Source organism: Panthera tigris, chromosome A3, assembly GCF_018350195.1.
Source record: "Panthera tigris isolate Pti1 chromosome A3, P.tigris_Pti1_mat1.1, whole genome shotgun sequence".
NCBI lineage: Eukaryota > Metazoa > Chordata > Mammalia > Carnivora > Felidae > Panthera > Panthera tigris.
In genome coordinates this window covers 67730568-67745781 of record NC_056662.1, presented here as the reverse complement: position 1 = coordinate 67745781, position 15214 = coordinate 67730568, and the positions used below count along the sequence as shown (strand labels likewise).

The 15214-nt window shown below is 39.1% G+C and overlaps 1 protein-coding gene across 3 annotated transcripts in view; it reads left to right on the top strand.

Moving 5' to 3' along the window:
* Positions 1 to 15214, top strand: part of FSHR (follicle stimulating hormone receptor) — a 171960-nt gene that overhangs the window by 107066 nt on the left and 49680 nt on the right. For 2 of the 3 annotated variants that reach the window (XM_042981354.1, XM_007084698.2), the window contains 2 exons: positions 12504 to 12578; positions 14998 to 15072. In XM_042981354.1, the coding sequence (XP_042837288.1) occupies positions 12504 to 12578; positions 14998 to 15072 (150 nt within the window). The remainder of the gene's footprint in view (positions 1 to 12503; positions 12579 to 14997; positions 15073 to 15214) is intronic. The other variant, XM_007084696.2, reaches the window with a different exon arrangement.

Sequence of the window (15214 nt, the reverse complement as noted above, 5' to 3'; positions counted from 1 at the left end):
TGGGCTTTTAACTACCATTTGATGTGGGATGGGGAAATCTGCTCAGAAATTTACGTAAAATTAATGAAATACGTAGTTGGCAAAAAACGTGCCCCTGAATTTCTGAATTCAAAGAAATTCTGAAAATGTGGCAAAAGGCAGGATAGATATCAGTTTTCCATGTAGAATGCTTATGAGGGTGCTACTCTCGTGTATTTCAAAGAGGAAAACAAGGAAAACTTTCTCAAATTCAAAAGAGGCTAAATGTGAGTTCCTTCTTGTTCCTTCACTGCAGCCCATAAAGGAGGCACTTTTATGCCAAGAATAAGAGTTAATGAGGTGGAAAATAGTGGGGCATAAAAGGGAGAGTAATTATGAATTACAGAGTGAAAACAGAGACTGGAAGGAGGATGAAAGCCATTTAGGGAAGGGCAAATTACGTTATAGGTATGGGAAGGGTAGCGAAAAAGGCATAATAGATCCCCAGAGATAATTAGTAAGGAAGTTTTTGGGGGTGCTGTGGGGTGACAAAAGTGAATGGAAAAGGCTGCAATAATTGTCTCTCTCTCTCTCTCTCTCTCTCTCTCTCTCTCTCTCTCTCTCTCTCTCTCTCACACACACACACACACACACATTTGGTGTTTCTCTTGGTAAAGAGGCTCCAGATATATGACAAGGAAGATTTCAACACTTGCTTACAGGGAGATCAATGGAGCCCTATTTAAGCTGATAATAAAACAAGAACTATGTCCAAAATAATGGCTCAGACTAAGGTTACCTTCTCCCCTTGTCCAGCTTTCAGGAAGAATGGCCCTTGCTGGCTACCCTGCTGCTGCTCCCTCATAGGGACTGCCCAGAGAGCTGCTTCTAGGAAACAGGTGCAGTGCCCTAAGAAGGATGGAGCCCTTCACCCAGCTTGTTAGAAATGGAAGTTGGCTGTCATGGAGGACTGCTGACGATGTGGCTGGCTGCCTTTTAATAACAGAATCACAGAAATAATTAAAATCACTGAATTCTAGGGCTAGAAGTTACCCACGAGATCATCTAGATCAACAGTATTGTTTTATAGATGAGGAACAAAGGCCCAGAGAAGGTAACTGATTTGACTCAAGCAGAGTGGTTAATTAGTGGCAGAGTCAAGATTAGAACCTAGGTTTCCTGACTCCAGTGAAGTAATAAAAATAATGGTAAGCAGCATAACCTTTGCATAACACTATGTACTTTTTCCTCCTGTATGAACATACATTATTCATGTGATCTTCAATAGCCCAACCAACTACAAAGAATTGAGTATGAAATGTACTGAGGTACAGAGGGCCTTAGCAATATCTTACTGAAGAAAATGGATCTCAAAGAACTCCAGTGATTTTCCAAAGTGATGAAGGACTTTATCTTACCCACTCAAGAGACCTTGCCTCATGCAGCTCCACATTGCTGGAGTCTAGAGAGTTGGAGGCTCAAATTTCTTAATTTGAACACCCTCTGAGGGTCTGTGTACTAAAGGATTTAGTAGTCCCCATTTTTAAAAAGTTCTTCTTTCTACTTTTCTGTATGTTTTCTTTCATGACATAATTGAAAAATAAAATAAAAAGCCAAGGGACCATAAGGAAGGAGCAGCCACCTGCTCGCACAGTGAGAGGCCAAGCAACTCCATCACAGGCAGTAAATATTGTATCATTAAGTTGAAGAGAGGTCTCTGGTAAATTAGGTCAGAGACTTAGTTTTGAGGGGGATTTTTTTCCAGTGTGGCCAACCAACACTCCTACATGACTCCTAATTCAACAGCCAACAAAAATTTAAACACTTACTGTATATACCCATTTTCACTAGGTGGTAGATGCACAACTCCTACTTGACCTGATGGAAAGAGCATTTGTTGGGCAAACACTAGATACCATGCAGGGTTCTAGAGTCTTAAGCATTAGAGTGAATAGATGGCAACAACAAATTCCAAAGTGTCAGGGACTTTAAGAACAAGGTTCTTTATTTCTCACCTAGTAGTCCCGGGTAGTGTTCCTCAGCACTTTACTTAGGATGTCAGGACAACAGCAGCTCATCCATCTTTAATTATGGCTTCCAAGCTTTCCGTGGGCATGTCCAGCCAAGTCAGATGGAAAGAAGTCAGAACATAGAGGAACACACATGAGGGGCTATGGGCCAGGCCTAAGGGTGCACAAATCACTTCTGCTCACATTCCCATGGAAGGAAACTGCTCCTCACAAGGGTACACCTAAACAGCAAAATGGCCAGAAAATGTAGTCTAGCTATGTACCCAAAAATAAGAAAAGAAAAACAGATTTTGGTAGACAGCTAGAAATCTCTTCCATGCCATGTATTATATCCATAATTCTCATAAAAAACCCCAAAGGTAGATATAATGATATCCACTGGATTAAGTAAGTTTCATGGGGGTTAGTTGACTTGTCTAAGGTCACATAACTGGCAATGATAAAGGTATATTTTTAACTCAGTCCTGTCTGGCTCCCAGGTCCACACTGCCTCTCATATGTGTACATGAACTAAGATAAATACAAGTCAGCATAGCCTTCGAAAAAGGTCATTAGTGAGAATACCCATGTAGAGCATTTAACACTATGCCTGCTACACAAGTGTGTAATAAAAGTTAATTATTTCACCATCATTATTATTGCTGCAGCCTTGAGTTACACAGCTCAAACTTACACATGCCCCAAACCTACAGATAATTTATCATGGCTTGTGTGTCAGAAGTATCACCCACCTTCCCATCTCCCTTTCTTTGGCCTCTGCTGAAGCTGGAGGACTACAGCTAAGCCAAGTGACCCAAGTGATCCCTTCCCTTTCTTCTCTACACACAGTCTCCACTTCCTTATACCTTCACAATCCCTAGTCTTCTATCACTTAGAACTTAATTAAATTCCCATTTGAACAATTTCTGAGAGGCATACACAGAGGAATAAAAGAGTTGTCTACTTTTTGTAACTTCTAGCTCTAATATCATTCTACCTCTAGAAATCTCTTTCCCTTTCCCTCTTGCTCTTTCTCCTCTATTCTCTTTTTATCATCTTATCAATACTAATGGCTTTCCCAAACAACAGTCTTCATGGCTCCCAAGCAAAAGTACTAGCTATCCTCCTGTATGCAGGCAGAGATAAACTCCTAGGGCATCACTTTTTACTCCACCTTTGTTTCAATAAGCCATTCCATTTTTATTTTCTTGAACATTATATACATAACCTTGGATTTACTCCAAAATTTTTAAGTCATTGGGACACTTAATTATTTTCAAAAAGAGGACTCATAACCCACATCAAACCACTCCTTAGTCATCACATGACTGTTAATAACTACTGGTCTACCTGAAATTACAAAGAATCATAATTACAATAATGATGGTGGGAAATGAAACGACATTTGCAAGAAACACTGAAAAAAGTAAATGAGAGGACTTAGGATCTGTTAAATGTTGAAGAAGAGTTAGAGGTAACCCCAATATTTAAAGCTTGGGTTGGTCTAGTGAACCAATAGGGATGATAGATACAGGTATTGGCTGGCATTATTAATTGGGGAGGAGAAGACAGTTGAGGGAAGAAAATAATAAACTTGTTCTAGACTAGATGCCTAGTCTAGAAGTGTATACTGAATATGTAGTAGAATATGGCTTTGGTAGTTGCAGACATGAACTTTGGTCTAAGAGAGAAACATATCCCAATAACCTGTGAAGTATCAACAGAGAGGTTATAACAGGGAAACCTCGAGGGATACCAACACAGAGCTTCAAAGATGCTGACACTGACAGGGCATGAGAGAAAATATGGTATATGAGGACAAAGAATAAAATGTATTGAATCCCTACTCTGTACTCTGCTCTTCATTGCTCTAATTTTGGGCAACCTTCCCACACTTTGCTCCACTTCTATTGACTTTGCACTCCCAACGTCTCATGCATGTTGATTCTCTCCAACTAAATTATTAATTCTCGGGAGACAGAGATGCTGTTGTTTGTTTTTTTTTTTTTTTTACTGTCTTACATGCTCTACACTTACACAGAGAGAATGTACTAAAAAAGTACTTATATGATTCACTGCTCGAGACTTTATCTGTGAAAGGTGAATTTCCACGTTTATATATTGCCTTACAATGTAGCATGGAGGAATGGAGTAGTATTTAGTTGTTTTATAGGCATATCACTCCCAAAAGGATTTCTACTCTCCTGGATTTTAAAACAACAGAATTTTCTGAAGTGGAAATAGTTTTCCAACTCACTGTAAATATGGCCTACCTGATTTCTGCCATCCTTTTGAGGCCCCATGAGCATATCCAAGGTCAACTTTATTTACTGGCTCCGTGGTAGTGGGGAAATTACTGAACCTCTGTATGCTTCTTCTTCATCTTGTTGGGATGAATAAGCAATTTAATAAATGTGAAGCACAGAAAAATTGGCAAATAAGTGCATAATAAATGTTAGCTATTATGACTGTGATTTTTAGTCCCTTTCCTCATCTGCTAAGGGAAGTGAGGGAAATACATTACTTCAAAATATAATTACTCAACATTTTAAATTAAGACAAAACTAAAAATGGATACAATACTTTGCTGCTGATGTATTTGAAAGTGAGCTGAATTCAATTGTCTCAGATAAAGTCACGGAGAGGGTTCTTTTTATTTGTCTCATTTTGGGGACATCCTTAGAGAATCTTTAGCAAAGACTCACCTTGCCCAGGAGAAAAAAGCAGATGCAAAATTTCAGGAAAGGAAGGGGAGAGGAACCCTTTGGCAATGGCCTTACCACACATTGACTGCAAGTCCCATTCTATATTGATCCTCTCCCAAAGGGAACAATAGGATTTTCAGGTTATGACTTCAGTGACAGAGGCATCCTTATTGGGATGCCTTTGTGCACTGTCTACTCTCCTCTGATGGCCAATAGACCAGGATGGTGGATCTCACTGTGGAAAAAACTCAGGGTGGCGTTTAGGGTAATGCTACATATTGCCTGGTTTAAGAATCTAATCTTTAAATGGGGTTAAGGGTACTGTTCCTAGGACCTTTGCTAGCATCATTTTCTCCAGCACAGTGGCTGGCTAGCTTATTATTTCCCACCTTCAGAGGAATTCAGGTCTAAACTCCCCAAGAAGGCAGGCTGTCAAGCCGGCTGTCTGGCAGGCATGGTGATATCTGGAGTTGACCATGTAATGAACATTGTGCTTTCACACATACCATCTGATTAGTCTCTTTAACAGTCCTGTGTGGTAGTTATTATTCCCATTTTACAAAGAAGGGAACTGAAGCTCAGTGAGACTCCTTAACTTGTCCATAGTTATACAACTAGTAAGAAATAGAGGCAGGATTCAAACTCAGGTCTCTATGGTAGTCTCTGGATCTGATCTTCAGGAATTCTAAATGAGAGCTTTCATTGTGTGTTTGGAGAGCATTATGAAATTTTCTGAAATGTATTTTCATTAGAATTTTCACCTGTCCTGTTCTGTACTTTTTTTAATCATATAGCACAGTTCCAGAAGACTATAGAGAGTAGATGAGTAGACATAGGATATAAATACAGAAAACATGTGTGTGTAAAAAATATATTTTTTTTACACACACACACACATATATATGTATATGTGTGTGCATGTTTTATTATGTATAACCATATACATTTACTTCATATATAAGTATAATGTATGTACTATATATAAAAGTATATTATTCATACATCTGCAGCTATATTCAAATACAACATGCCAACAATCCATTTTATTTTTTCCACCAACACAGATATAACCCATCAAATAAAGATAGCACTCAGTTAAAAGAAAGCCTAGAATACTAGACTTACTTACAGATGATTTCTAAATCAGGACCCACTTTATTCATCTTTTAGATCCCCAGCACCTAGCCTAGTGCCTTAAACACAAAAGCTGCTTAATCAAAATCTGTTGAACATTTGTTGAATTCATTCTTAACTCCTTTAAATATTCACTCCAAGGTTTTGCTAAACAAGAAGCTTCCTTCCTGTGCTAATACACAATTTGATTTGTAAATACTCTGTTTACTCCAAGTTTTCAAGAACACAGCTTTATTGCGCAAGAGCCAAGGTAGAAAATCTTTTATAATCTTTAAAAGGTAATTCATTCATCCAGCAAACATTTCGTTGGGAGCAGGAATACTAAGATAAAAGGCAGTGTCATTGTCCTCTTTGCCTAGTGAAGGAGACAAACCAGTGCAAACCCAACACAGTATGTAAGGGCTATTACAGAGTATATATGTATGAATCCTAGACCACAAGGACTCAGGGAAGGAAAACTGTCAACTGAATTTAGTCTGAGGTTATTAAAAACAGAAGAAATTTGATTTGGTGAATATTAAAAATACTTTAGTGCAATTGAGTTCCCTAATGTGCTTAGTTAAGGAGGGGTACTTTGGATATATTAGAGGAAAATGCTCTGTGAAAAGTCAGGAGAGGAGGGAAAAGATGAGGAAGATCCAACTGGAAAATATCTCCTATGTTGGGGAGAGGAAAAAAAACAGCAAAGGAGGCTCTATTGGTATCTGATTTATTGTTACGGGATGTAACCAGAATGTAATAGATGCCATTGACATTCTAGTGAGACTTATAACTTTTGGTGACCGTTTTTAGTTCTTCCTTATCCTGTAAAACCAGAGCAACTCTGCTCTGAATCAGACAGTCCCAGAATTTGGCAAATGAGTATCAGATGAAATGGTGGACAAATTAATACCTGTCTACAATAGTTTGAAATTTTATGCTAGACCTAGCTGAATTCTACATGCTCATTCAGTCCCTAAAGTCCTTCCTACTGAATACCCCACCCCCTCCATCAAGTGCACCTGCATATAAAAACCACTCCATTGACCAGAAGAATGTAATACTGGAGTAGAATTTGTGGCTCGGAAATTCACTCCAAAGAGAATGCCCTGAAAACCCCCAGTATCTCATGCAAGCACATCTCCCCTTCCTTTAAGGAAACATGGAATTTCACTCACAGAAGAGACCTTAAAAGTCATCCTCTCCAACCCCCATAGAGTCATACGAGTCATCTCCCATGTTTTCTCCTCTATGGGTGTTTACCGACTCGAGGACTTCATCTTGGAGCTCTGCTGAAGGAGCTGGAAAATACCTTTAGCTGGAGCTAAAGACATCCAGAAGCTATTAGTACAGCAGACTAAATACATGTATGTGTCCCTTAAATGATGTGTATTAAATGTAAAAATCCCTGGGACAAAAGCCTAACTCACAGACCAGCTAGCCTTGGTTGCCATTTACCCAGTTTGGTCACGCTGCCTACAGAAAAGGGGTGAAAGAATACTTAAGACAATTGTCATGTCCTTCACAGTTTTGCAGATGCCCATTTCCGGACCTGAAGGCTATTTTTCCTCCATCTACCCATCCATCCTTTTAACATTTATTGAGTCCCTATTACATGCAAACTTGCCACTAGATGCTAGAGACAGATGAATAAGATAGGATCAGAAATTCAAAGCCAAGTCAGGGAATTAGACAATGACCACACCTCCCGACCAAAAAAAAAAAAAAAAAAAAAAAAAAGCAATGACAAAACAATACATTTCCTTTAACTGAGAAATCAAAGAAGTCTTGTGAGAACTAGAAGGTAGGAAAACTTCAGTGAGAGAGAAAAAGGAGGCTTTCCAAAGGAGATACAGGGTTTTGAAAATCAAGTGACTCATTCCTCTTGAGCTGATTTAATTGAACTCCTCTATCAAGCTTTTCACATCCAACCACTTGTGTGATGTGGAGAAAGGTCTGCTGGAGTGTTACTACCATTCTTCTAAAGACTCTAGCAGTCAAAACCAGAACCACCCCCTAATACTGGAGGTATTAGAAATTAGAACCTCAGGCCCCACTCAAGGTCTTCCCATGGAGAAGCATTTGCACAAGATCCCCAGATAATTCTTATGTGCATGAACAACTTAGATGCACTATCCTAGAAGATGAGTGGAGCCTCATCTCGGGAAGTAAGCTTTCCACAGGGTCTCAGGATCTCTCACCCAAAAAGGCCTGCATTCAGTGTCTGCACTGAACATATCCTAAACTTTTTGATCCCAGAATCTCTTTAAACTCTTAACAGTTTTTAAAGACAGCAAATAGATTTTGTTTATGTGGGTTATAGCTACCAATATTTACCATACTAGAAGTTAAAACTGGGAAACGTTTTATTTGACAGTCCATTCTAAAACAATAATAAATTCCTACATGTTAACATAAATAATCGTTGTTATACAAAATAACCATCTTTTCAAACAAATATTAGTGAGTAGAGTACCATGGTCTTACATATTTGCAAACATTTTTAACATCTGGCTTAACAGAAGACAGATGGAGTCTCATATCTGCTTCTGCATTATAGTGGTTGCCATAATACACATTGAGTAACCCCTGGACTCCACGGTGTCCTCAAAGAGTGAAAGTGGAAAAATTTTTATTTTAGAATTATTATGAAAATAGTTTTGACTATACAGACCACCAGACCACACTTTGAGAACAGCTAATCTATCACATTCTTAGAGCTCCCCTGTCTTCACAAAACCTTTACCTATTGCCCCTAAGAAAATGCCGTATCTGGAACTGTGCCAACTGCAATGATTTGTCACAATTGCAAAGAAAATTCTTAACTGCATCTACTGAGACAAAGAATGGTTTCTTAATTATATAAGTTCTTTGGATGTAAAGATTCCACATCCTCCCTTCAAAGACAAGTTTAATGATCCTCACAATTGTGTATTATCTTAGCCAAGCCAGGCAAGTTTTGTTAAACCTCACTGGAGATAGCATTGGCTGTTTTCACTCTACTTTACATAGGTACATTAAAAATGAAGGGAGGCTATGCATAATAAAAAATACTGTCAATTATCAATAGTAAATAAATGTTCATTATATATTTTCCACAGCAGCTCTTGCTACACATTTAACATCTGAAATGTTGTGAGTTTTTGTTTAAATTTTCTTACTTATGAAAAACTACCTGCTGCCTTCTCCGTTTTATTCCTGCTTCCATGTTCTATCTCTGGTTTATCTTGCTACTATTTTGCCTCATTATCTCTCATTATCTCATGCTCCAAGAACCTTACTTGTCTAATTTATTGTCTCAGTAGCCAAGGGAAAATTGGTCCTACTTGCTCCTGAAGCAGACTAAGACAAAATTCACAGATCTAAAGGAGACCTTAATAATCATCTAGTCCAGCAATTCTCCATCTTTCATGCATAAGAGAATCACCATTGCTTGGAGAATTAAAAGGAAAAGAAAAAGAAAAAACCAGACAACCAGACACACACACACACACACACACACACACACACACACACACACTGCCATAGTCCCACCCCAGATTAAATAAATCCAGCTTTCTGGGGTGGACTCAGACTCTGGTCCACCAAAAGATTCTACCATGTAGCCAGAGTTGAGAAACTCTGATATAGTCCAACTCTTCCTTTTATAGGAGGCCGGGATGGCCAAGACGGAAAAGATCCTTACTTAGAATCACCAGGAAAGAACTAGGATTTGAACACCACCTTCTGGGCAAACAACAGGACAAGACTCTTCTATTAGTTATTTAATTCAGAGTTCTCAAAAACAAACAGTTTACTCCCCTTCCTTTGCATGGAAGTCATTTTTCAAATAACTTTATTAATGTATGTTTATACACAATAAAATAGATGCGCCTGTTTTAATTTTAAAGTTTAACAAGTTAGGTAAGTATATACACTCATGTTACTACTTCTCCAGCCTTGAATAGGACATTTCCGTAACTTCCCAGGAAGTTTCCCCTTGCCTCTACCCTGTCAGCAATCTCCTTCCCAGGCCCCAAGTTACAATTACTCCAATTTCTGCCACTATAGATTAGTTTTGCCTGTTTTAGAGCCTCATACAAATAGAATTATACAGTATGCATTCTTTTATTCAGCATAATTGTTTAAAGATTCAACAATGTTGTAGCCACAGTTTGTTCCATTTTATTAGTGAGCAGTATTTCATCACATGGATATTCCATATTTCATCCATTGGGTTGTTCCCAGTTTGGGGCTATTACAAATAAAATGTATAAAATGCCTTTGAGAAGGCATACATTTTTATTTATCTAGAGTAAATATACAGGAATGGAAATCCTGGGCTTAGAGTGGCCTGGGAGGCAAAATGTGTAAAACAAAGTGTTCCAGGGTGGCTCAGTTGATTAAGCAGTCCACTCTTGGTTTTGGCTCAGGCCATGATCTCACCATGCTGAGATCAAGCCCCATGTCAGGCTCTGTGCTCACAACTTGGGGCCTGCTTGGGATTCTCTCTCTCTCTCTCTCTCTCTCTCTCTCTCTCTCTCTGCCCCTCCTCTGTTCTCTCTCTCAGTCAGTAAATAAACCCTAAAAAAAAAAGTGTTGTAGCCCTGCAATCAGTCAGAGGTAGCCTAGCATACCTGCATATTAGTGGGGCTGTTTATTAACATGGAGGTCAATGTACTTTACAGGCGTGTCAAAAGGATTAGAGAGAATGTATATAGAGTAGCTGATAAAGATACTGAATAAATTATAATAAAAATAACTAGAGACAGAACTAGGCTGGACTGGAACAAGATCCCTGAATTTCTCAGTGATGTATTTTTCCACTGCTGCATACTGTTCACCTTCCCCCAACCCTCATCCAGCCAAAGGCTCTCCCTGCCCCTCTCCAACCCACACGCTCTCCTGTCTTTGAAGTGAAGGCTATAAAATATGAACTACCTTCTGAAATAATTTAGAAATGCTCTTTGGTTTGTTCATTCTAACAGTTTTTAGTTCTCTTTGAGGGACAGACAGATGGAAGGGAGGGAGAAAATCCAAATAAGGGAACTCTCAGCACATGAATTCAGACAAGGAAAAATATCTACCTTCTAGGCAATATCAGGCTGAGATATTATCATGTGTGGTCAGCCAAATCTACTGGAAGCAGTAAGTGGACCTGCAAATCATTTTTGGAAGATATGGCCCCATTTGGATTTATCTAGTTCTTCCTCCCTGACTTATCGTTTCCCTGTGCAACTCTTTCACTCAACTCCCTTAAATGTTCAAATTAACATCTTTTTCCAGGTTTACCACCCCTTTCCTACTCCTCTTCATTCCTGTACCTCTCAGCACTCCTTCCACTTGCAGGACAGAGGAGCAAAATAAACCGCCAATAGCCAACATGTTCTATTACACACACACACACACACACACACACACACACACACACACAAACACACCACCTTTATCTATGTTCAACTGTAAAAATTGTGAATACTTAAGTTTACCAAGTGAATCATCAAAGATGCTATCATAGAATAAGAAGGCTATTTTTCTCCCACAAAATGTCTCCTTACTCACAGGGGCTTGTGAAACGTGACCCACCACTGAGTTGACAAGCTCCAGATGTCACCAGCTCCCCTCACTGAGATGGCTACTGTTCACAATCACACCTGTCCTGTAAGACTTTCTCCCTGCTCGGTCTTCCAGGATTTGCCTGATCAAGAGCCTTTCCAGAGCTCTTCAGCTAAATCCTGGGCCATCAGACAGTGCTTCTGCCTCAGCCAATTTGAATGCATGCTGCCTATGAGATTTCCTGAGACACTCTCAGCTGCTGCATTAAAACTGCATGAGCCTTCCTCTGAAGGCCTAATAATAGCACGTTTCATCTGTGAACCACTTTATAAACATTAAGTGATTAAGCCACCCTCTATCTTCTCAAGCTCTGGGCTTTGGCATAGTGGACTTCACTCTCTACTGCCCTCAGATTACTCCATCAAGAAAAAAAACCCTGAGACCTGAAAGGTCTTCTCTGCATATTTTACGTAACAAAAGACCTTGGAGTAAGGACCGTTACTTGGGTAATGATATGGAGAAGAGAGGGATTTAAAGCCATGCTCCTTTGAGACTGAATTGAGGCTCTCATCTCCCAATGTTAGATTAGCAGAGAGAAGAACTTGACTCCATGGTCTAGAGCAAGATCTATAGCCCCATGGTGCCAAAGCCAGCCCACAATCTATTTTTATAAATAAAGTTTTATTGGGAGACAGTCATGCTCTTTCATTTACTTATTATCTATGGCTACTTTTGCATTGCACTATCAACTGAGTAGTTGTGACAGAGATTAAATGACTCATAAAGCCAAAAAAATATTTACTATCTAGCCCTGTAGAAAACGCTTGCTGACCCCTGTAAGGTCTAAGGAACTCAGAGTTTGTTCTCATCCTGTATATTCCCTAAATATCTTTAATCAATTTTCTTTCCCTTTCTGGACCTCAGTTGCTACATCCACAGACTGAATAACCTCTAAACTAACTGAGCCGTCACCTTGGGCTTATTCTCTCATTGTTCTCCAAATATTAGCATCTCCTATTTTAGATTTGTCTGATTATTACACCTGGCTTCTTTGAGGACAGGAATAGGGTTGTGTGTGTCTCACGAATCATTGCAGACAAGAGGCTCAATGCTGACTTACATTTCATTTGTAAAAAATTCAAATCATATATTTTTATATCATATGTATTATTTTTTTTTGCAGAGAGATCTCACAGAATGATGTCTTGGAAGTAATAGAGGCAAATGTGTTCTTCAACCTGTCCAAATTACATGAAATGTAAGCAAGATCCTGTGGGGTTTGCTCATCACCATTGGCAATAGCTGTAAATTTTGTGTATATCCCTGGAAGGTCCTAACTCTGCTCTATCCTCTGATCCCTAGAATTTCATTTTAAGATGTCAAAGACAGCCCAAAGGGCACCGTTCTGTGTCTCTCTGCCTGGTGATCCAAGTACCAACCAAGAAAATAATCTTGTCCTGCTGTCTCCCTCCAAGAGGTTTTTTTTTTTTCCAATAGTAGACCCAATAACCTTGTGCTGTGACTGAAGGGGTCTCTATCTCATCGTCTCTTTTAAAATTATTCCAGAGTCAAAGTCCAAAATAAATCCCACATGATGTAAAGATAGTGAGTCCTCACTTGAATACTAGTCTATGCCATACACTCACCATGAAACCTACCAAGAAACAAAATCATTCTAACACTTAGTTTTCCTTAACTGTAAAATGAGAGTAAAAGTGCATGCGAGTAAAAGTGCATGCCACAGGATCACTGTGATGAACAAAGGTGATAAATGTAAATTAGATCCAACATCAACTGACATAGAGTAAATATGTCATAATGATACTTGGTACCTTTATTACAACTAAATTTACTTTCTGTTTTTAACTTTCTGGTTTTACACACCTGTCAATATTCATACAGATCTATTTCTGTTTCATACCAGCCTATAACCACCATAAATTAATTCACAGAATCATAAAATGTCAAAGCCAGAAAAGACTAGACACTATCTGGTCCCAAATTTTCCAAAGTACGTGTTTTTTAAAAAGGTAAACGACTTTATGGTCAAGTTATATTAGGAAACATTGGGCAAGTGTTAGGCTCACTTACTATAGGAAAACTCAGAACCTATCATGTGTGAATATATACTTGGAATATCCAGGGAGGCATTTTATTAAGGGTTTCTCAACCAGTATCGCTGGTAAGGTTTCTTCTGTGGGGCATTTATTAACACCTCACAAAAATCCCATGCAACATAGTTAAGAAAGTGAATGAACCACTTTCCTAATATTACAGACAAGAATGAAAGTTGCAAGGCTTATCTAAAGTCACCCAGCCAAATCCACAGCAGGATAAGGACTTAAACATAAATACCAGCTCTTATATTTTTAAAAAATTTATCATTTGCCAAGCATATATACATATATATACATCCATATAATTCATACACACACAAACACACACACACACATTTAGAAATGATACTCAGTCTGTCCATACTGGCAGACTACCCTCTCCCTTTTCCTTCCTTCTACCCACTCTGCCTCCCACCTGCATTCTCCCTCATTGCTGTTAAGCCTCTGAAACTGATGCCTTTCCTCACTTTCCCCCATTGCCCTCCTGTTCCTTCTTTTCTTCTCTGCTTGGTCTCTCCTTACCCTAGTTGGAAAAAGAGAGTTTCACCAGGGTCTCAGAACCCACAGGAAATGTCAAAGAAATGAACCAAAGAGCAATCAGCCCTCTGGGCAGGGTTAAGCAGGCATCCCTTTCTGCAGTTCAACAGGCAGTAGAGCTAATGGAACAGCTCTTTCATCTCTTCCCTGCATGGAGAGGTGCTCACCCCCATGTAGCACTGACTATACTTAATTAATTACCTGGTACTTGGATCTGGGTAGCTACAGGTTACTGCAACATAAAAGCTAATGAAACAGGGAGGAAGTAATTAACACAGAGCATATCTGTAAATATACATTGATCCAGCAAGATGAGGAAAGGTCAGCCTCTCTCTGTTGGAATCCAAATGTGAACACATTCACCTCCAGACTATTGATCAGGACACAGCTAAAGACAACAAGGGCAAAAGTCACCACTTCTCATGAGCTGTGAGAGCAGCCTCAGTCTACAGCATGAAGGGAATCAGCAGCACGTTCCCAACTACTTCCTGCTACAATTGCATGATTAAAATCAGATGTCCACTGCTTTTCACCTGATCTTTGCTTTCCTTTGCCTCTTTCCTCTTTCTCCAATCTCCTTTTGTCCTTCACCCTTTTGCTTCCTGCCATCTTCTTTTCACCTTCTTTTGTTTTCTATCCCCTACTCTCTTGTCTCCAAATCAGACAAAATCTCCATTTCCCAGGTCAGTCTCATCCCTGCCTTCTTAGCCTCCTTAGACCCTGAGAGACACTTACTGGTTAAAGACACAGTGTGCTGGGTGAAAAGGACAAACTCAGAAAGTGTTTTGTTTGGCTATGTTTAATGTCCCAAGAGGACATTAGTGATGAAAGCAAAATGGGTTAATATTTAGTTTGAACAACTTAGCATAGTGAAAACACTGCATGTGTTCTAAACTTTTTTGTTGAAATGGATGGATAGATGGATGGGTGAGTGATTAAGTGATATACTCTTTGCATAATGTGAAAAATACTACAGCATTCCTTACAGTTGAGCTCATGTATATATTCTTTTCTGTTTTACAGTAGAATTGAAAAGGCCAACAACCTGCTATACATCGACACTGATGCGTTCCAGAACCTTCCCAACCTCCGATATTTGTAAGAACTCTTATATTCTGGTGCAGCCACTATAAACGAATTGTGTATTCCTGGTTTAGCACAATTTCTACTTGTTATTCTGGGGGGCAACTGCTTTTTATAAAAGATGTGGGGTTACCTAGACATGGAGGGGAGACACTTG